This window comes from Odontesthes bonariensis, chromosome 14 (assembly GCF_027942865.1).
Source record: "Odontesthes bonariensis isolate fOdoBon6 chromosome 14, fOdoBon6.hap1, whole genome shotgun sequence".
In the NCBI taxonomy this organism is placed as follows: domain Eukaryota; kingdom Metazoa; phylum Chordata; class Actinopteri; order Atheriniformes; family Atherinopsidae; genus Odontesthes; species Odontesthes bonariensis.
In genome coordinates this window covers 5,506,293-5,529,905 of record NC_134519.1, presented here as the reverse complement: position 1 = coordinate 5,529,905, position 23,613 = coordinate 5,506,293, and the positions used below count along the sequence as shown (strand labels likewise).

At 41.3% G+C, this 23,613-nt stretch overlaps 1 protein-coding gene across 1 annotated transcript in view; it reads left to right on the top strand.

Moving 5' to 3' along the window:
• Window positions 1-23,613, top strand: part of myo10 (myosin X) — a 193,702-nt gene that overhangs the window by 77,038 nt on the left and 93,051 nt on the right. Inside the window, exon 3 of the mRNA XM_075482688.1 lies at window positions 2,356-2,514. Coding sequence (XP_075338803.1) covers window positions 2,356-2,514 — 159 coding nt within the window. The remainder of the gene's footprint in view (window positions 1-2,355; window positions 2,515-23,613) is intronic.

Here is a 23,613-nt window from a genome sequence, read left to right as displayed (position 1 = left end):
TGTTTCTGCTGTGTTTCTGCTGTGTTTCAGCTGTGTTTCTGCTGTGTTTCTGCTGTGTTTCTGCTGTGTTTCTGCTGTGTTTCAGCTGTGTTTCTGCTGTGTTTCTGCTGTGTTTCAGCTGTGTTTCTGCTGTGTTTCAGCTGTGTTTCTGCTGTGTTTCTGCTGTGTTTCAGCTATGTTTCTGCTGTGTTTCAGCTGTGTTTCTGCTGTGTTTCTGCTGTGTTTCTGCTGTGTTTCAGCTGTGTTTCTGCTGTGTTTCTGCTGTGTTTCTGCTGTGTTTCTGCTGTGTTTCTGCTGTGTTTCAGCTGTGTTTCTGCTGTGTTTCTGCTGTGTTTCAGCTGTGTTTCTGCTGTGTTTCTGCTGTGTTTCTGCTGTGTTTCTGCTGTGTTTCAGCTGTGTTTCTGCTGTGTTTCTGCTGTGTTTCTGCTGTGTTTCAGCTGTGTTTCTGCTGTGTTCCTGCTGTGTTTCTGCTGTGTTTCTGCTGTGTTTCTGTTGTGTTTCTGCTGTGTTTCAGCTGTGTTTCTGCTGTGTTTCTGCTGTGTTTCAGCTGTGTTTCTGCTGTGTTTCAGCTATGTTTCTGCTGTGTTTCTGCTGTGTTTCTGCTGTGTTTCTGCTGTGTTTCTGCTGTGTTTCAGCTGTGTTTCAGCTGTGTTTCTTCTGTGTTTCTGCTGTGTTTCTGCTGTGTTTCTGTTGTGTTTCATCTGTGTTTCAGCTGTGTTTCTGCTGTGTTTCAGCTGTGTTTCAGCTGTGTTTCTGTTGTGTTTCAGCTGTGTTTCTGCTGTGTTTCTGCTGTGTTTCTGCTGTGTTTCAGCTGTGTTTCAGCTGTGTTTCAGCTGTGTTTCTGCTGTGTTTCTGCTGTGTTTCTGCTGTGTTTCTGCTGTGTTTCTGTTGTGTTTCATCTGTGTTTCAGCTGTGTTTCTGCTGTGTTTCTGCTGTGTTTCTGCTGTGTTTCAGCTGTGTTTCAGCTGTGTTTCTGCTGTGTTCCAGCTGTGTTTCTGCTGTGTTTCAGCTGTGTTTCTGCTGTGTTTCAGCTGTGTTTCAGCTGTGTTTCAGCTGTGTTTCTGCTGTGTTTCTGCTGTGTTTCTGCTGCTGTGTTTCAGCTGTGTTTCTGCTGTGTTTCTGCTGTGTTTCAGCTGTGTTTCAGCTGTGTTTCTGCTGTGTTTCTGCTGCTTTTCTGCTGTGTTTCTGCTGTGTTTCTGCTGTGTTTCAGCTGTGTTTCTGCTGTGTTTCTGCTGTGTTTCTGCTGTGTTTCAGCTGTGTTTCTGCTGTGTTTCTGCTTTGTTTCAGCTGTGTTTCAGCTGTGTTTCTGCTGTGTTTCTGCTGCTTTTCTGCTGTGTTTCTGCTGTGTTTCAGCTGTGTTTCTGCTGTGTTTCTGCTGTGTTTCTGCTGTGTTTCAGCTGTGTTTCTGCTGTGTTTCTGTTGTGTTTCTGCTGTGTTTCTGCTGTGTTTCTGCTGCTTTTCCATCACTGACTGCAGATGTATCTGGTTTCTTTATTTAAGGACTCGTGAACCGTGAACTCGTGAACCGTTTCTGACTGGTGGGAATTCTGACCCATGACCTTTAACAGAAAACTACATTCCTGCACTGAACATATTCTGTTGTCTGTCTAACACCAGACCTTCCTTCCAGCCTTCACACTCCTCTGGAGATCAAATCTATCAGCACGGATATTACTGTTCCCGTTTGACCCAACAGAGAGAGGCTGTTAGCATCAGCAGTTCAGATCTTCATCATTGTCAAAGTCGCATTATCTTGCAGTAAATCTTACAGAAACTGAGTCTAGACTATTTTAACCCCGAAGACATCAAGGAATTTATAGAAAAAAACATTCCTTTCCTGTTTTTGTGAACATTCCCTGTTGTGTTTCAGTTGCTTTTAACAGAAAAATATGCGCCGCAAATGCTTGCAATGTTTGCTATGTGTTCTTGGAATTTAAGCATTTGATTCCTTGTAGTTTGTCCCTAATAAGTGTGGAAACCAGGGCAAATTAACCTTTTTTATAAGCTGAATTTAAAAGAATATCACTTGTGACGTGTGTTGTACTTTAAAAAGCTGTGGCCTGGAGGTCTTTATCTGTTATGGGCCGTTTGAGGCTGTCAAAAACACTCCAAACGGAGAGAAAAAAGCTCGAACAGTCTCAAATTAAAGATGCAAAAGTTGTGGCTCAGAGCTGTCAGCCTGATGTGCACATCTGGACCAGACTTAGACAGGAAGTGGACCAAACTGCCGTGGTGTCAGGTTGAATGTTTTCCTTCACCCCACAAACCCGAGGGAATGCTCTGATTGAGCTTAAAATTGATTTTTAGGGGAATAAATGTGTTGAAGTCTCCCATTCTTTGTGTGTCGTTGTCTAGGTTTACACCTACAAGCAGAATGCGCTCACCTGGCAGAAAGTGCAGCCCATGCACCAGAGCAGCATCAGAGGGGTGGAGGACATGGCCACGCTGGAGGACCTCCACGACGGCGCCATCATGCACAACCTCTCCCTGCGTTACCAGCAGAAACACATCTATGTAAGTCGTTGTTTTCCTCCTCGGTTTAAAGAAGCGTCTCAGGTGTTTGACATCAGTGGCCTGAGGCATAAACGTGTTTGTTTCTGCACATATCGGTGGATGCGTTGGCAGGTCTTAGTCAGGCTTCATTTGGCAGCTCGGGAACATCCCATGAAAGGCAGGAAAGTTGTTCAACTGTTGCCTAACAGTCAGATAAGTGGAGGTGACAGGCCGCTGAGACTCTGATTCTTTACAAACCGTACAAACTGAATCTGCCGTGGGCCCAAAATTCCTTGTTCACTCGTGTGAAAGTCACATTTAAAACAACCGAAAGGTGTCTTTAAATTAGCTGATTAAAGTCCATAACCCAACAAAGCACATAGTCGGAGCTTTGGCGCTTTTTCTTTTTTGGCCGTTATAATTTATGCTCAGGGTGTATTGAACATATAGTATTTTGTAATGTTGTAATTATCTTTCACGATGGCAAGGATAGCCCGTCTAAAACCCATTTCACACACTATAAGAGCAAAAGTAAAGTCTTGGTGTCAGAGTCTGTATCGTGCAATCAGATTCAGGCCTTTTTAAACTGGTCAGAAAACCCACCAACATGTAGTTTGTGAGTGCCAAAGAAAGTGTTTCTCCTGCAATAAGTCCTTCTCTGCATCGATAGGAACACAACTAGGGATGGGAACCGTTAAGAATTGAGCTGTTTCGGTTCCATTATCGACGTCGCTTATCGATTCTCATCCAGTAAGTTAAAAATGTCCTTCACAGCGGGTCTCATGCTGACTCTGGAGTCTGATCCGGAGGGAACCCCCAAAGCTTTCGGACGTGCAGGGTTTCCACAGCTGGTAATGCAAAGGTTGCTTTCACCAAAGCTTTTAACATCCAACCATAATGTTTTCCGAACATTACCCTGGTCATTTTAGTGCTTAACCTAAACTAAATGCTTTCGATGTCAAAAAGCATTTCGATGTCTTGATAAGCATTACAGATAAGGATGGGACTAGTTTATATTATCGATTCTCATCCAGTTATATATTGTAACAATGACTTTGGTTGCATTAACTCTTTAATGTCAAGTATGCACCAACATTTTATCTATTTTGGCCTCTGTCAGTTTACTTTTCCTGCCTGGATGAAAGGGGGAGCTGAGCCTGCCTCTGAGCCTGCATCACTCTTGCAGTCCTCGTCAACTAAATGTAAAGATCAGATGGAAATTATGCCCTATTTTTGTCCTTTTTGGTGAAATATAACCAAACTTTGGAGCACTTCTGCCTCGCCGCCATGTTGGAAACATTCTGAGCCGAAACACGAAGCTTCAGACGTTAGCAGAACGCCAGAGCTGTAGAGTAATTGGGATCATAGACATATAAAGAAGGTCTATGGGCGTATTAATGATTCCTCGGAATCGAACTACCGGGAGCCGGTTCCCTAAACCCAGTCGGGACTCCCAGAGCAGAAGCGGCTCACTCTCTCTTTACAGAAAACACATGTTTGCTAGCTGTAACATCTCTAACATCAGCTCTGGAACTGACAGCAGCAACAAAAAGAGACTGATGGATTTTACTGTGGACGCTGGACCGCCGCCAGCTCAGTCCTGCTGCGTGGGGCTGTTTTATGAGGTCCAGTCAAAAATTATGCACTAATTCAATTAACTCAGAGAGTTAAAATGCTCATAAACTGTGGTCCAACACAGACTGTAATACACTGCTTTACTACGTGCCATCCCTGCCTGCAGGTAGCGGTAGTTACTGAGAACACAAACCCTACAACCGGCAATGGAAAGGATTAAATTGGCTTGTTTTCGCTGACAGTATCACTTTGAATATAAAGAGTATTAAAACAGGGAGGCCGATTGAACAAACCCCTCGAGGATGTTTTAATTTTACTGTTTCCAGATTAAAGTCTTTGGCACTTTAAAAAGCTTTTTCTGCACAATGGTCCCCATTCTTGGCTCTTTCAAAGAGGAAAGGTTCATATTTAAATGCCGTCTAGTGTAATCTAGCATTTAATCACGACTTTCTTGGGCAGCTTTGCGCATGATCGACTACAGGATAGCTTATTTTAGTTTAATCACACTGTATTAAAACAGAAATGTGGAACAGATGTACACTGGAAAAAATCTAAATCTTACCAAGTATATTTGTCTCACTGAGTATCTCATTACACTTGATATAAGACACAACTGCCTAACAAGTACAATACATCTTGAGTATCTTGTTAAGTGAAAAAGTCTTGAAAACATCTTGTTTTGAGTCATATTTCACATGAAACAAGCTTTATTTTTTTCATTTGAAGAGGTTTTTAAGCTAATTTCAAGATCACTTTTAACTCAAAAGTCCTAAATATCACATTTTATTTCAAGAAATCATGACAAGCCGGTTTTCACTAGTTCCATTGGCAGATCTTTTTGCTTATTTCAAGCAAAAACGTCTTGTATTTGTTGTTTTTTTACTTATTTTTGGAGGGGCATTTTTTCCAGTACAGTACACAAACAGAACAGAGTTTGGTATTGTTGTTCAGCTTGTTTTCTGGTGTTTCCACAACAGCAGCGTTGACCAGGTGATGAAAGGCACAGGTGCTCAAACAAGTGGAGAGACTCTCTGAGTCCTGGGTGACTCTTTAGCAAAGTTTCCCTGTTTGGCAGCCAAGACCAACAAGCTGCCAAGTGGGTGGTGGGGCCGATTAGAGTTTGGGTTTGTTTGGCTGTACGTTGCTTTTAAAGGGCCGTGCTACAGCGTTGGCTTCAGTCGGGGGTGTTAGTGGGAGCTCGGGGGTCCCTGGTCCGGCTCTGAAAGAGACGCAAAGGTTCAGATCATGTTAAGAGGAACAATGAGCAGTTTTTCCCTGTGATATTTGAAAATGTTATGTATTGACTTCATTGTAGGGACTGTTTAACCCTTTTAAAAGTGACCGAAGGCCTGAAAAAATGTTTTAAAAAGCATGAATCCACAAAAATATAAGTCGAGGTTCAACTTGCTCAACAGATGGTGACAGTTAAATGTCTACACTGTAAAGAAATTCCCTGTAAAATATCTTACAGTGCAACTACTGTTATTTATTTTAACAGTATAATACCGTTTTTTGGATTACAGTACATGATGGTAGGATAACTGTGTTTTAGTAATTGTACAGCGCATCTACCGTAACTTATTTATAAGTATAATAACGTATTTTGGATTTGGACATCTATTCATTACAAATACTGTTTTATGCTGTTAAATTACAGTTATCTTCCAGTTAAATCACTGATTTAACTGTTAAATTTACATGTGAGGGATGAATATTCAAGAGTATTTTACAATTATTGTCAAATACTGTCGGATACTGTTGTAAATCCACCGTAAATATACAGCAGTTCGTTACACACTGTAAAGAATTTCCCTGTAAAATAACAGTAAAATATTGGCAGCAGGGACGCCAGTATTTTACTTTTATTTTACAGTACAACTACTGTTATTTATCTAAAAGTACAACATTATGTTTTTGGATTACAGTACATGACGGTAGGATAACTGGGTTTTAGTAATTGTACAGTGCATCTACCGTAATTTATTTAAAAGTATAATAACGTATTTTGGATTTGGACATCTATTCATTACAAATACTGTTTAATAGAGATGGGACCAAGTCACACATGTGCAAGTCTCAAGTCATTTTTTCTTGGTCAAGTCAAAGTCAAGTCACCTTATTATTGCAGTTTTACCTGCAGAATCTGATCTTAATAAAGTGAAAACACAAAGATATAAGTAACTGTCAGTAAACATCATTGGCCAATGTGTCCAACCTGTCCACCCCGTATCATATCAAGCTAGCGTTAGCTAACTACCGACTAGGCTAACAGGATAATATTAGCTAATTTGACGAGCACTTACTGGTCAGAATGGATCTTCAGATGACGAACAAAGTTGGAAGTTGTCGTCTGGCTGTCTGAGATGTTGATGCCTCATGTCTTGCACTGCGCTGTTCGTCTTTTGCCGTCAAAATGGTAATTATGAAAGCCGAAGACAACGACTCTCGGTCCCGCTGACATGTTGATGCATATCTGATATGAGTTTATTCTCTCCAATAAACACTAAGGTATGCAGAGAGGGAATGGCTGATTGACAGGGTAGGGATCCAATCATGACGCCATTCTCAGCCTGCGCTCCTACCGGGTAATCCATGTTATTTTTTTATTATTAATTTTATATTCAAACTGAAAACATGAACTGAATAACACTCAAGTCATTCAAGTCATCGTGTCTCAAGTCAAGTGCCGAGTCTTTAACTTCCAAGTCCGAGTCAAGTCAAAAGTCTTTTATTTTTTGTCAAGTCAAGTCACAAGTCATCAAAACAGCGACTCGAGTCCCCATCTCTGCTGTTTTATGCTGTTAAATTACAGTTATCTACCGGTATTGTTAAATGACTGATTTAACTGTTAAATTAACATGTGAGGGATGAATATTCAACAGTATTTTACAATTATTGTTAAATACAGTCAGAAACTGTTGTAAATCCACCGTAAATACACAGCAATTCGTAACAGTGTAATTAATGCCAAAGAGTCCTGAAATACAGTCACTTTGCAAATGTGCAGCATCCTGTAGAGAACAGTGGAGGTGATGAATCCCTGAAACTGTTGCTCTGCGGGTCAAAAATAAGTGGGACAGAAAACTCCCACCCATCACTGTCCTACTTTTCACTCATGGATTGATTCAAAAATCTGACCGAGCAATTTTTCCAACAAAACAAGCCGGCGACAAAGGCAGCCTTTGTGTTCCCCGCACACATCAGCTGAAGTAACCTTTGACAAATGCCATCTCGTTACTTTAATGACATTTGAGTGCTCCCGTATGGTCGAAATTATCCAATCAATTCATCACAGCCGCCCGATCTCCAGTCTGAGTCTGATGGGGCTTTTTTTTTTTTAGGCCAGTAGCTGCAAAGAGGGGAAAATTAAAGGGGAGGGTTTGGTGAAGTGGGTCGTGGTAAACCAGAGGGAAGGGCTACGAACACGCTGCTGAAGCCAGAAAATGAAGCGGCAGCAGCCTCTGATGCTAAACAGGTATAACGATGAGGTTAAGTGGAAGTGGGAAAATTAAGACTCGCTTCACAAGCACCCACAGTGTGTAATCTTAACTAAGTACTCAGCGGTCGTGATATGTGCGAATATTTAGAAGTTTAACTCACTTTTGCTAACAAAAGATAAATTAATTGGGATAAATCAGTAAGTACACACAATCTGACTGTGTTCGAAACCGCCTACTGCATACTACATACCACATACTACACACTACATACTACATACTGCATACTACATACTGCATACTACATACTACATACTACATACTGCATACTACATATTGCATACTACATACTACATACCACATACTACATACTACATACCACATACTACACACTACATACTACATACTGCATACTACATACTGCATACTACATACTACATACAACATACTACATACCACATACTACACACTACATACTACACACTACATACTACATACTACATACTGCATACTGCATACTACATACTGCATACTACATACTGCATACTACATACTACATACTGCATACTACATACTACATACTGCATACTACATACTACATACTACATACTGCATACTACATACTACATACTACATACTACATACTACATACTGCATACTACATACTGCATACTACATACTACATACTACATACTACATACTACATACTGCATACTACATACTACATACTGCATACTACATACTACATACTACATACTGCATACTACATACTACATACTACATACTGCATACTACATACTGCATACTACATACTACATACTGCATACTACATACTACATACTGCATACTACATACTACATACTACATACTGCATACTACATACTACATACTACATACTGCATACTACATACTGCATACTACATACTACATACTGCATACTACATACTACATACTGCATACTACATACTGCATACTACATACTGCATACTACATACTACATACTGCATACTACATACTGCATACTACATACTACATACTGCATACTACATACTACATACTGCATACTACATACTACATACTACATACTGCATACTACATACTACATACTACATACTACATACTACATACTACATACTGCATACTACATACTGCATACTACATACTACATACTACATACTGCATACTACATACTGCATACTACATACTACATACTGCATACTACATACTACATACTACATACTGCATACTACATACTACATACTACATACTGCATACTACATACTGCATACTACATACTACATACTGCATACTACATACTACATACTGCATACTACATACTACATACTACATACTGCATACTACATACTACATACTACATACTGCATACTACATACTTGCAAACGGCATACTAATCGATCAGACGGTATGCAGAGCGTTTACCCACAATGCATTTCGCTCCTGCCCAAGCCGAAATCAGCCGGCCTGAAGCTGATTTCGCTTAAGCTCTAAACTCTGTAAACTTTAGCAACGTTTGAAACATTTTCAGGTGAGAAAGTAGTCGTTTAGATCCCCAACGTGTTGAAAACCTGACAAAATACCGGCTGTTTACTATTTTGTTCCCACGAATTTGGCGCTACTAAAGCTAGCCGCAGTGAGCTAACGCACTTCCGGTTATTTTCACAAAATAAAATACCCGTTGCCTTTTATCATAGGGAAAGCCATTACGATACAATTGGTGCTTTTGTTTTGAAAACAGGAAGTGAACCTACCCTCGTTGTAGCTAGCTTGAAACTGCCGTTTTGACAGGAAATGACGATCGGCGACGTCACGTTACGTTGCATCTTGGGTAATTTGAGTATGAGTAGTAACCTCATGATGCATACCCAACATTTAGGAGAATCTAGTATGCATCCGGGAACTTCTGGCTGACTCAAACTCGCATACTAACTCAAAAAGTTAGTATGAGTAGTAGGAGAAGTAGGAGAAGTATGCGGTTTCGAACACAGCCTATGTCTTGAAATCTCTGATATCCCAACAAAAACTTTTTAATGGTATTTTTCAGTCATTTCTAGAATAAAGAACGTTGATAGAAAATGCATTTTTGCTGCTAAAGTGTTGAAATTTGACCCCATCGGTCCAGTTTATCAGCACGTTTGTTGGTATTTAGCTTTTTCTTTGAACGCTTCTGCAGCCAGTGAAGAACTTTTCTTCTAATCATCTTTTAGGATATTGCAAACGGAGCTTGAAAGCTGGGCTCCTGAAGCGTTTGGCTTGTTTCTGAGGAGTTTTCCGGAGATGCTGTTAAACTGCATTCGAGCTTCTTCGCTTCAGCCTTTGCATTACATAGTTGAACTGGGAATTTAGCCCGGAGGCTACCAGACTTCTGTGTGTGTGCACAACCTTTCACTGCTGTGATTGCAACCAGCTGTGCTGTCGACCGGTGGCCTCACTCGTCTCTTTGCAGATTCCAGTGGAAGCACATGCTCCATTTTTTTTTTGTTCTTGTTGTCTCTCACTCAGGAAACTCAGACCTGATCTGTGCCCCATGTTCCCTCTTTTCATTCACACTGACATACAAGTTCTCTCATTTTTCTGTCTCACGCTGTTCTTCTTCATCTGCGCCCCGACCCCTCGGTCCTGTTCTCTGAACTCCCACATCTCCACAAACCGGTTTCAGTGTCAGCACCTCCTATCCTCAGCAGGGGGTCAGTCAAATCAACAACTCCACACATTCCAAACACAGACCCTTTGAATCCCATATTTTACAGAAATGATAACACCTCAACAGATATTTTGACTTAATCTAACATTTATCTTCGTAGACGTATATTAAAAACTGTCTAACAGCTGTAAGATGATAGTAAGTGAACCTTAAAGGGATAGTTCGCCTCTTTTGACATGAAGCTGTATAACATCCCATATCAGCAGCATCATTTCTGAACATCTTCTTACCCCCTGCTGCGTCCTGTGAGCAGAGTTCCAGCCTCGTTTTGGTGTTGATGAAGGTAGTCCGGCTAGTTGGCTGGGGTTTAAAAAATAAAGCGTTTTGCTTCTTAAAACAATATGCCAGGGGTGTCAAACTCATTTTCAACCCAACTGCAAATGTGTTGTCCAAGCCCTCGTAAATCTAATGAAAAAGTGTCTTTCTGCGTCTTTTTCCAAAGTTTCTACCGCCAGGTTTGTAACTGTTCAGTGGTTAACTGAGGACAAAGTGAGCTCCACGCAAACTTTCCACATGGAAACACTTCTTCTCACAAGGCCTTCTGTTCAAATCTATTGATCTGAGTCTAAATAATTCAGTTAAAATGACTAAAACAAATGCCTTCAGTGTCTCCACCTGAACAAACAGCAAACTGAAGCCTCATCGCTGCTCCAGACAGACGAACTCCCTGATTCTGCACTGTCGATGTGGGCCGATTAGTCTCGACTGTGCAGAATTCAGACCAACGTGAGGCTCTCTTCGAGTCTTTTCAAGGCGCTGATACGTATATATCTGCACATTTGAGGAGAGGGTGCAGTCTAAAACACTAAAGGAATGTAATAACGGTTGTCATCAACACACTATCACTGTTGGCTGTGGAGGCCAAACAGATTAGTTTGACTGTTTTCCTACAGAACAAAGTTCCCACAGGCTCAGAGAGTCCTTGATTAAGTAGGAATTTGGGAAATCTAAAATATGCTTGTGCACTTGATCCCTTTTTCTTTTCTGTGAAACATGAGACGTGGCGGACTTTAAGGACACACATTACGGCCCTTTTTTCTTTGATGAAATCGCTGCTCTCCTTCCTTCATGAAACCAAGAAGTACGGCCTGCGCTCCATCCTGCGTCTCCTGACTCTCTCTGTGAGCTCTTCCAGCCTCCATGTTAGACGCCCGATGTGATCGTCCATGATTAATATCACCGTCATGCAGACCATGACCATGAGTTTTCGAGCACCTTTCGAGTACAGATACAATAGGGTCCTTGCAGTTTCACTGCTCGGTCCCTAAAAATCCCCATTTGTCCTCCTTCCAGGTCGGATCAAAGACTTTTCCAACCTGAGGGGCGAACAGCAGAATAGGCTCTGAAATCATAACCGTGAGGATGAATGTGGCTGACGAAAGGCTTGGCCTCCAGCTGGACAAACCTCAGCTCACCAATGGTTGACATTCGAACAGGAAAAGCAGCCGAAGGCCAAACTTTGGGATTTACGATGCTGTAAAATGCAAATTCATCTCATCCTACCATAACACCTGAAAAACACAGATGATTTAGGCTTGTTTTCTTTTCATGAAGTCTTTGTTTCAGCAGCCACTCGCTTCACGCACCATTATTTTCCCACAGCGTTGTATCTGGTGAGAAAATCTGGTGGTTTTGGAGTTAAATCACACGGAAGAGTCGTGGTTACTGTCAGCCGTCACGGCTTCCCACTTTATTCCTTCAGGCTGTGCACACACATGAACTGCGTCACTTCCCCTGAGAAAGGATTTGGATCCCGGGTGGTGCTGCTTTTAATAACACCAGGCTAATCGTTGCATTTATTCCTTGGCCTGACGTGTGTGATTTTAAGGATCTTTTACCATTTTTTTCAGCATATTTGGTTTGCTAATTACGTCTTGGCAGGACTTCCATCCATCTGTTATTTGTTGAGTTATCTCGCTGACAGGAAAACAGATTTGTCTGGAATCTGGTGGACGGATTGCTGAAAACCTGAGACTTTTTATTGTTTTGGAACTTTAAAACAGCCTAATTAAACTAATTTGTTTGCAATCAAACCATCGTTGCATTAAAATTGTGGTTTATTAATCTGAGGAGCAACTCATTTTGCCCACTGTCCCAGAGGAAATGTCAATATTTTACACTCGAATAGTCTGTAAAACACACATTTTCTGTCTCATTTGATCATTTATAAAGCAGCAATGCACAGCAAGTCACGTCATAGTGGTTTCATTTGAAGGTAAACACGTACAATTAAAAGCTCATCTGATTAAATACAATTAGAATCCAGTTCAATCAAATTGTAATCCTTCGTTAATCCAGATAATCGTGGTCCAGTTCCATCCAATTATAATTCAGTTCAGTTCAGTGTAACTATTAAAATCCGGTTTAATAGTGTTTATATATTTGATTGAGCACCATCGTGTTTCCCACACAGGTAACATCTCATAGCAGCACATTGATTCTTTCACTTTTATTTGGCTCTAAAACACAAAAATTTAGCACACATGTGAATTAAAAACCTAGTTGTGCTCATCAGGAAGTTTTGTCGGCTCAATTCATGCAAACTTAGGCTGTGTTTGAAACCGCATACTTCTCCTACTTCTCCTACTACTCATACTAACTTTTTGAGTTACTATGCGAATTTGAGTAAGCGAGAAGTTCCCGGATGCATACTAGATTCTCTGAAATGTTGGGTATGCATCATGAGGTTACTACTCATACTCAAACTACCCAAGATGCAACGTAACGTGACGTCGCCGATCGCCATTTCCTGTCAAAACGTCAGTTTCAAGCTAGCTACAACGAGGGTAGGTTCACTTCCTGTTTTCAAAACAAAAGCACCAATTGTATGGTAATGGCTTTCCCTATGATAAAAGGCAACGGGTATTTTATTTTGTGAAAATAACAGGAAGTGCGTTGCTCACTGCGGCTAGCTTTAGTAGCGCCGAATTCGTGGGAACAAAATTGTAAAGAGCCGGTATTTAGTCAGGTTTTCAACACGTTGGGGATCTAAACGACTACTTTCTCACCTGAAAATGTTTCAAATGTTGCTAAAGTTTACAGAGTTTAGAGCTTAAGGGAAATCAGCTTCAGGCCGGCTGATTTCGGCTCGGGCAGGAGCAAAATGCATTGTGGGTAAACACTCTGCATACTGTCTGATTGATGAGTATGCAGTAAGGAAGTATGTAGTATGGAAGTATGCAGAATGTAGTATGCAGTATGTAGTATGCAGTATGTAGTATGTAGTATGGAAGTATGTAGTATGTAGTATGGAAGTATGTAGTATGGAAGTATGTAGTATGGAAGTATGAAGTATGTAGTATGGAAGTATGTAGTATGGAAGTATGTAGTATGGAAGTATGTAGTATGGAAGTATGAAGTATGTAGTATGGAAGTATGTAGTATGTAATATGTAGTATGTAGTATGCGGTTTCGAACACAGTCTTAGACATTTCAAAACTCCTCAGTGACATTTTCTCTGAACTCCAGGGATGCGCCTCTCTGCTCCAGTGAAGTAAAAACAGGTTTTTCCTCTGAAACCGCCACAAGTTTAAGCCGATTCTGTGGAGAACCGCTGGTGTTTTTCTGCAGGATGCGTGTCATGTAAGCAGCATTTCAGCAGAGAAAAGGACGTGTACATTTGATTGTTTTGGATAGAATTGGTGACTCTGGAAAGGCTCCAGCCAGCTGGTGTAGAAAGTGGATGGATGGATGAAACCTGTTAATTCTACCGTTAAATTCTGTCCAACAGGAATGGGAATCCCTCGGAAAAGAACCGCTCTCCTCTCCCGAACAGCCTGATTTTCACACGCGTCCATCAGCAGCGACATTAAACCCAAACGGCGGGCTGAGGTCGCTTTAGTCGCCAAGTGCAGGATTTTATTCGGTGACACGCCGACTGCAGCAGATTCACTGTGCACTCCCACATCTTTTACATTTCCTGCCGTCACTCAGGCAGGTTCTGCCGCCGCTTTCCTTCTGATCCTGCTGGATTTTTCCTCCATCTGGTCCTCATTTCCCTCACAGCGCATTTATCTGGCTCTGCCTCAGAGATGAGATTTTTCTGGACGGGTCTGACTGCATGCCGGCCTCCCTCTGCTCTACGGTTACACCGTCGGCAGCCACTGACGCCTCTCTATAAACAGAGAGTCACTGTACTGTTGTTCCGATTAATTACGTCCCCCTATAAAAAACACACAGCTGTGTTCTGCGTCAGTTTGAGCAGATTTCTGCCGTTTATCAGCGGCTCATAACGGATTTCTTGTGTTTACAGTTTAGCTGAATGTGGGGATTGTTGTGTGATAGACTCTTGGCTTATGGCGACATAAAACCAAAACAACAAAGTTATTATTTTGGAGCAGATAGGCCTGAGTTGTGTTTGTATTTATGAGGCACAGCGTGACTTCCACTGTAATCTTTTCTGTAGGAAATGATAGGTTTGTTCTTTTTCTCATCATATAACCTGATTAAAAACTCAGTGAAAGGAAAGTTTAAAAGGGAATAAAGTATAAAAAGCACCGTGTCCCAGATGAGACCAGCTGCCACACTCTTTAAGGCCTCGGTATGCTTCTCCGTCGCTATCCGTCAATCAGACTCCGTGGTCACGGAGCAGTTTTAAACCTTTCGAAGTTCTCCGTCGGGATGTCGGATACGCAATGCAGTTCACCTCCCGATCAGTAGGCGGCGCTACGTTAGACGACCCAATCTGGCGACGTCTATGGTGAAAGTGGTTGATTGGTTGTTCACCTTCCGGCTCCGTTCCTCCTCACAGTGAACGATGGCGACCGAGAGAGAAAGACTGTTGTTGGAGTTGGAGCTTGTTGATGTTGAAATGCAAATAATTTTGACCAAATGTTGACCGGCACACAGTAAACTCTTTCAGAAATGGCGCTGTTGTTGTTCTGAGAGGAAGGAGCTAAACCGGGAAAGTGATTCAAGAAGTGATGTTGTTAGCCGACCAATCACAACCCTTGCGTGTCACAGCTGGTAGGCAGGACACGGATGCGGACTCAGAGGTGTAAAAAGCAAAACTTGGTTTATTTTACATGCAAAAGTTAAACAAAAGGCGCGGCTGAGCCGGATGACAAAAAAACTAAACTGTGGAAAATAAAACATGACTAAGGAAAAACAAAACAAGGGACATTAGACCGGAGAGCGTCTCCGTGGACGACCATAAATCAGCCTTTAGTCCCCGTAAGGTTGACTTTTCTGCTTCTGTGGCAGCTTGATGGAAAACCGTGAGGCTGCATCATTTTCATGCCCGTCTCCACACTGAAAAAGAGAAAGTTGTGTTCAAGAACTCGGATCTATAGTTTAAAGGCTGATTTATGGTCTCCTACGGAGACGCTCTCCGTCGTTTGGGTGCGTCGGTCAACATTCCTATCTATCTATCCGTCGAGGAGACGGAGACCGTAAGGGTTGTGATTGGTCGGCAACCAACATAATTTCCGGAATAACTTTTTCCGGTTTAGCTCCTTCCTCTCACAACAACACTGCCATTTATTGGCGTGTTTCCACTATGCAGTTCGGTACGGGTCGGTTCAGAACGGTTCTCTTATTTCAGTGTTTCCACCACCACCAAAGCGTACCGTTACCATGGAACCCGTTACCATGGAACCCGTTACCATGTCTGTAACCCTTCTGCTTGGGGTACAGAGCACACAGGACAACCAATCAACCACTTTCACCATAGACGTCGCCAGATTGGGTCGTCTAACGTAGCGACGCCTACTGATCGGGAGGTGAACTGACGGAGAAGCATACTGAGGCCTTCAGTCCTGACATTTTCACAGATGGCTTTAAACAGAACAGAGTGAAATGTTCACAAAAAACAGGAAACTTTGAACATGAAATCTGCATCTTTTATGGCGACGTATTTCGCTTCATTCAGCATTGTCTGTTTTAATGAGATATTGTGTTTTCCTAAACCTAAACCATGTTGTTTTTAACGCCTGCCTTTCACCACATAGTTTCTAACGTGTAAATCAGCACCAGAACGGCAGCTTGGTTAAAGAATAACCGCAGTCAGGACGGGACCCGAGCTCGGCTCTTTGGCTTTGCTCTTCCTCTTGGCAGTCATGTGTACAGTGCCACCCTCCACCCCCCGTTAGATGTGAGGGAACATTCGATTTATGACTTTTGGAGTGAGTGTTCCTCTCTGGAAATATTCATATTATCCAGTACACTGGAAAAAATGCCCCTCCAAAAATAAGTAAGAAAAACAACAAATAAAAGACGTTTTTGCTTGAAATAAGCAAATAAATCTGCCAGTGGAACTAGTGAAAATCGGCTTGACAAGGTTTCTTGAAATAAGATGTGATATTTAGGACTTTTGAGATAAAAGTGATCTTGAAATTAGCTTAAAAACCTCTTCAAATGAAAAAAAAAGCTTGTTTCATATGAAATCCGACTCAAAACTAGATGTTTTCAAGACTTTTTCATTTAACAAGATATTCCAGATGTATTGTATTAAAACAAGTCCCTATATCTGGCTGAAATAGTACTTGTTAGACAATTGTGTCTTATATTAAGTGTAATGAGATACTCAATGAGAAAAATATACTTGGTAAGATTTTGATTTTTTCCAGTGTAGCTCGAAACAAAACGGTGAAAACACAAATGAACAGGCTGCAGTCACATTTTGTCTTAAGTCTGGGCTGAAAGATTATTTTTAAGAGGCGGCAAAGTGAGCACGAGGAAGTCAAAAGGGAGGAAAGTACGGCTGAAACGGTTCCCTGTTCCCCGGGAGGCCGGAGGTTCGTCTCCTGTCTGCACCAGAATGTTGCTCGTTGTTGCATCCAGACTCTCACAGCATCGATCAGCTGGATGATGACGAGTCTCACCCCGTCTCACCCCGTCTCACCCCCTTATTTTCCATGAGGCAGGACTCAGGCGTGTATCAGAAAGCCAAACACTGGAAAAAAAAATCAAAGTCTTACCAAGTATATTTGTCTCATTTCTAGTCAAAAAAGCTCATTACACTTAATATAAGACACAACTGCCTAACAAGTACCATTTCAGCCAGATATAGGGACTTGTTTGAAGACAATACATCTGGAATATCTTGTTAAATGAAAAAGTCTTGAAAACAAATTGTTTTGAGTCACATATCATATGAAACAAGCTTTTTTTTTTTTACATTTGAAGAGGTTTTTAAGCTAATTTAAAGATCACTTTTATCTCAAAAGTCCTAAATATCACATCTTATTTCAAGAAATCTTGACAAGCTGATTTTCACTAGTTCCATTGGCAGATTTTTTTGCTTATTTCAAGCAAAAACGTCTTTTATTTGTTGTTTTTCTTACTTATTTTTGGAGGGGCATTTTTTCCAGTGAACTGTCCAAACCCAATTTTAGATATTCAACTTTGCACTTTTCCCAGTTGCTGATCTGTAACTGGGACGTTTGGTGCCGTTTCCCCCCTAAACTGTACATCATTTCCTGCACCACCTCGGTTATATTGCTCAGAGTATTGGACGCCAGGCGTGGAGCCTTTGGGGGTGATTGGGTCAGTGATGACAGTCACAGTCAATTAGCTCTCAGCCAGGATGCTGCCAAGGAAACCGTTACGAGGACAGACCGACGGAGTGCAAATGCTATCAATTGATCGAGTTAAGGTCGGACACAACTCTGCCCGGAGCCATTTTTTTTAGTTTTACGACACTGAATGTCCTGCGTCTGCCGTGGTTTAACCTCAGGCTGGCGTTGGAGCAGATGGGAACAGAGCAGCAGGTCAGGTGTTGGTTTTCTGTTTAACCTCACGAGAAATCTGAAGCTTCAGTTTATGGGATAATGCTCCCAGTTTGTGGATCTGAGGACCGGGTTTGTAAGGAACCGTTCGTTCATTTGTCCTCTTAATGAGGACGGAAGACGCACGATTACACGCCGCAACACAGGACGCCGTTTTTCTCTTCAGTGTTTTGGTAAAACTCTTGGTTTACTTGGTTTGGGTTAGACAGAAATCATGGTTAGGGATAAAAATGTGGTTTTAAAACACCACCATCGCCTTAAAGGGACAGTTCGCCTCTTTTGACATGAAGCTGTATGACATCCCATATCAGCAACATCATTTATGAACATCTTCTTACCCCCTGCTGCGTCCTGTGAGCAGAGTTCCACTTAGAAGCAAAACGCTTTATTTTTTAAACCCCAGCCAGCCAGACTACCTTCGTCAACGCCAAAATGATTTATGATAAAATAACAGAGCAACAAGCAAACATATTTTTTACATCTATCCAAATATATATGTAATATTTGTAACTTGAATAAGTAATAAATTTAGAGTTTTTTAACATTAAAGGTGGGGTATGAGATCTTGGAAAAACGGTTCCTGCAAGCTATATTTTTGAAAATACACAACCGTGCCTCTCCCTTCAGCCCACCCCTCGAAACCACGCCTTCAAAACACATGAACGAGTCACGAGTCTGTGAACGCGCAGGGGGGAGGGGGGAGGGGGGCTGACGGTTGATTGGCATGTCAGAATCCAATAGAAGTAACTCTCATCATTACTTCTATTGGTCAGACATTTCCTCTTGCTACACCCTCTACAATGGACTAAAATATTTTTTTTTTTTCCAAACATTCTATTTTAGTGGGTGCAATGGGGTCGTGAGGAGGTTTTCAGACAATATGATAAAAAATGCTCCAGAAAACATCTCATACCCCACCTTTAAGGAGTAGTTACATTTATAAGTTACATCTGGCCCTTTGAGGGCAACGATTATGTTGATGTGGCCCTCAGTGAAAATGAGTTTGACACCCCTGGCATATTGTTTTGAGAAGCAAAACGCTTTATTTTTTAAACCCCAGCCAACTAGCCGGACTACCTTCATCAACCCCAAAACGAGGCTGGAACTCTGCTCACAGGACGCAGCAGGGGGTAAGAAAATGTTCAGAAATGATGTTGCTGATATGGGATGTCATACAGCTTCATGTCAAAAGAGGCGAACTGTCCCTTTAAGGGATGAAACCAAGGTAAATTTTTTGTGTGATGCCACAGTCTGCATTGAGACCACCAGTTTCTCTGCAGGTCTCTTGCTCTTTGGACACAGTTTTGGGTCTTTATCGCATCCATGAACGACCCACAACGTTGAGCTTGTACGTATCCGTGGGTTCGCAGAAGGTTAAAGTGGAAAGCTGTTCACGATGCCGAGTGAGTCGACCACAGGACTCGGTAGTTGTCGTTTGCATTTCTGCCTTTTTTAGGGCTCCAGATTAGTTTGATCCGTCCATCCTTCTGATTGGACGATAGTGTCGGGCCCAACAGAGTTTTAACTGTGGAATTATTCTGACCTCCAGTCTGATCACAGGGAATGAAACACTGATATCTTGACGACTGACTTTCACTTATTTAACAGTGATGTTTTAACCACATGAGAGGCCTGCTGGAGCCATATCCTGCAGACAGTCTGGGTTATTTTATTTAACAAAACACTAAAATGTCTAACTTCATTGTTGATATTATCACATTATTGCAAATTTATTGCAATAGAGAAACCTAAAGTACACTGGAAAAAATGCCCCTCCAAAAATAACTAAGAAAAACAACAAATACGAGACGTTTTTGCTTGAAATAAGCAAAAAAATCTGCCAATGGAGCTAGTGGCTTGTCAAAATTAGCTTAAAAACCTCTTCAAATTTAAAAAAAAAAGCTTGTTTCATATGAAATCCGACTTAAAGCAATTTGTTTTCAAGACTTTTTCACTTAACAAGATATTCCAGATGTATTGTATTAAAACAAGTCCCTATGTCTGGCTGAAATTGCACTTGTTAGGCAGTTGTGTCTTATATTAAATGTAATGAGATATTTTGACTAGAAATGAGACAAATATACTGGGTAAGACTTCCAGCTGTTTGCAGAATCGCCTCAAACATCTGTCGCAAAGGAAACATTTTGAGCCCACAGGATGTTTTTTTTTTTTTTCTCTTTTCACCGAATACTTTTAAACAAGAACATGGAGTAGGAATCCCAAACATTGCACGACCCCCACACAAGCATCTGCAGGGACGTTTACACAAGGAGCGGCGAGTCGCTCGTGAGCCTCAGAGCCGGAGATCAGTCCGACTGTAAACTGTTTACGCTCCCCGCAGAGGACGGACGGGTCTGCTTTCTGCCTTTAAACCGGCTGCTCCACCTGAGTGTTTACATCCAGCTCCGTCTCAGAGAGGAGGATTTATCACCAGCTATGGATCGCTGCAGACAGATCCCCCCCCCCGGTGTTCTGATTTGCTCATGCATGTTGGTCTGGAGCAGTATTTGCCTTGTAAATCATGTCACCTCAACTGCCATTCAAATGATTTTGCATTCAGCCTGAATGTAGGTCAGTCAGTCAGTAGGATGCTGAAACGGCGGCGGGTTTAATGAGCAGCGAGGTGCAGGCGATGAAGAAGTTTGGACAGGAAGTGGAGCTTTGAAGGGTGGGAGTGATAAAAGCTCAGGGAGAGTTTTATTTGCTTTATCTTTAATCTTATTTGCAGTGTGCAGATACACAGGGGATTGTAAGTGTTCCACACTCTGTATTAATTACCAGACCAAAGGTTGTGTTTCCTAAAGGTACAGCTTATTCAAACAAAAACAGAACTGCCAAAACAAACCGTTTTAGGAAGGGCCGGGCGAGTTAACTCGTTGTTATCGCGTTACCTCCGATAAATATTTTATCGCGCATTAGTGCAGATTTTATTATGTAAAAGTCTGTTGCTCACAGGCTTTTATTTTGTAAAAGTCTGCTGCTCACAGGCTTTTATTTTGTAAAAGTCTGTTGCTCACAGGCTTTTATTTTGTAAAAGTCTGTTGCTGTCTGCTGCGGAACAGGAAAAGAAAGTAATCGGCGGATCCACCAAACATGGAGAAGGGTACGGAACTTTTACTCGGCCATTTTCATTTTAAAGTTCTTCCAGACGGCGGAGTCGACAGAACCAAAGTCATCTGTAAACACTGCCAAGTTGAATTGTCTTCTCAGCGTAGTAGTTCCAGTCTAAAATATCACTTAAAGGCAAAACACACAACTGATAGCAGCAAGTCATTCAAGGAAACAGACAGTGGAGCGAGGCTTCTACATAAAAACTACAGAAAGATGCTGATGTTAAAAGTGTGTTTGCACAACAAATGTTATGGCACTTTCATTCATATGGCAGCACATTTAAAATAAAGCTAAATGCTAAAAGCTATACACTACTTTTGGATTCATTTTTGGATTCTGCGCACAAATGCGATTAATCGTGATTAATCAGGGAAATCATGTGATTAATTAGATTAAACATTTTAATCGTTGCCCAGCCCTAGTTTTAGGTCATTATTGAGGCTATTTTAGGAAGGAAACTACCTATTTGTGATACATTATCAACACAACAACACAATGTAAATATCATATAAAGGAAACACGATTCGAAACAAAAAAACAAAGCTTAAACAGCCAAACATGGGCTGTGTTCGAAACCACATACTACATACTTCCATACTCATCGATCAGACGGTATGCTTTTACCCACGTTTACCCACAATGCATTTGGCTCCTGCCCGAGCCGAAATCAGCCGGCCTGAAGCTGATTTCCCTTAAGCTCTAAACTCTGTAAACTTTAGCAACATTTGAAACATTTTCAGGCGAGAAAGTAGTCGTTTAGATCCCCAACGTGTTGAAAACCTGACAAAATACCGGCTGTTTACAATTTTGTTCCCACGAATTCGGCGCTACTAAAGCTAGCCGCAGTGAGTAACGCACTTCTGTTTATTTTCACAAAATAAAATACCCGTTGCCTTTTATCATAGGGAAAGCCATTACCATACAATTGGTGCTTTTGTTTTGAAAACAGGAAGTGAACCTACCCTCGTTGTAGCTAGCTTGAAACTGCTGTTTTGACAGGAAATGACGATCAGCGACGTCACGTTACGTTGCATCTTGGGTAGTTTGAGTATGAGTAGTAACCTCATTATGCATACCCAACATTTAGGGGAATCTAGTATGCATCCGGGAACTTCTCGCTTACTCAAACTCGCTTACTAACTCAGAAAGTTAGTATGAGTAGTAGGAGAAGTATGCAGTTTCAAACACGGCCATGGTCAATCAAAGCATTTACAACCACACATATCTGCCTCTTCTTTGTTTAAAATTTGTTTCGTTTTGTTTTTCGGTGCAGACATCAGGGATCGATTAAAGGAATCATAGATTGGAACAAACGTCACAGCTTCCTGGGTTTTTCTGAATGTTTTTGGTCCTTTGAGAATGAGAATCCCCCATACCTGAGTCAACAGGAGGACAAAGCAGAGCGCCGTACAGTGTGCAGTGTTTGTGATGACTGTATCCAGAGGATGTAAACATGGCAGAGATGCATGCCTGGGAATAACTTCGGCTTAATCCAGCACAGATGTGAAAGTGGTGGCAATAAATCTCTGTTTGGCGTCAAAACAAAGACCAGGCTTGATTCTAAAGAAAAGAAAAAGTCGATTGTGTTACGTGTTTACACCAAAATACTGCTTTTAAATTCTTTAAAGATGTGGCTACAGCTGCTAAAACGAGTTTAAATCGTTCCCCGTAGCTCCTGCAGGCTGTGTCCGACCACAGTTTCTGATAAACTCAGATAACTTGGTTAGTTTCTCATTTTTCTGTGGACACCAGCGGCTCCCAGCAGGACTAAAAGCAGCCAGATAAAATCGCCCCATCTCGTCTTCGTGTCCATGAGTTGTTGCTATCAGTTTTAGCGGTGTTAGCATTAACCATGTGAGGTGTTACTGCCGGTAAACACACGTTTCTTTTAAGAAAAAGTTAATCTTTTTAAACACTTTACTCTTCCACTCAAAGCCAGAAGTTAACAGGTGTTAGCAGGTTAAAAAAAGACAAAGCAAACCTAAGAAAGGAGCAAGATATATCCAGCCGTAGCAGTTTCCATTTTATTATTAGCCGTGTGCTAAAACTGTCGAGTGGAAGACTCTGAGGCTGTTTAGCTCCTCTCTTCCTGCACTGGAAAAAAATCAAAATCTTACCAAGTATATTTGTCTCATTGAGTATCTCATTACACTTGATATAAGACACAACTGCCTAACAAGTACCATTTCAGCCAGATATAGGGACTTGTTTGAAGACAATACATCTTAAATATCTTGTTAAGTGAAAAAGTCTTGAAAACAAATTGTTTTGAGTCACATATCATATGAAACAAGGTTTTTTTTCATTTGAAGAGGTTTTTAAGCTAATTTCAAGATCACTTTTAACTCAAAAGTCCTAAATATCACATTTTATTTCAAGAAATCTTGACAAGCCAATTTTCACTAGTTCCATTGGCAGATTTTTTTTGCTCATTTCAAGCAAAAACGTCTTGTATTTGTTGTTTTTTAACTTATTTTTGGAGTGGCATGTTTTCCAGTGTGGACTGAGGTGTAAATTAAAGAGCCTGATGTGTTGTCAGCTCACTTCA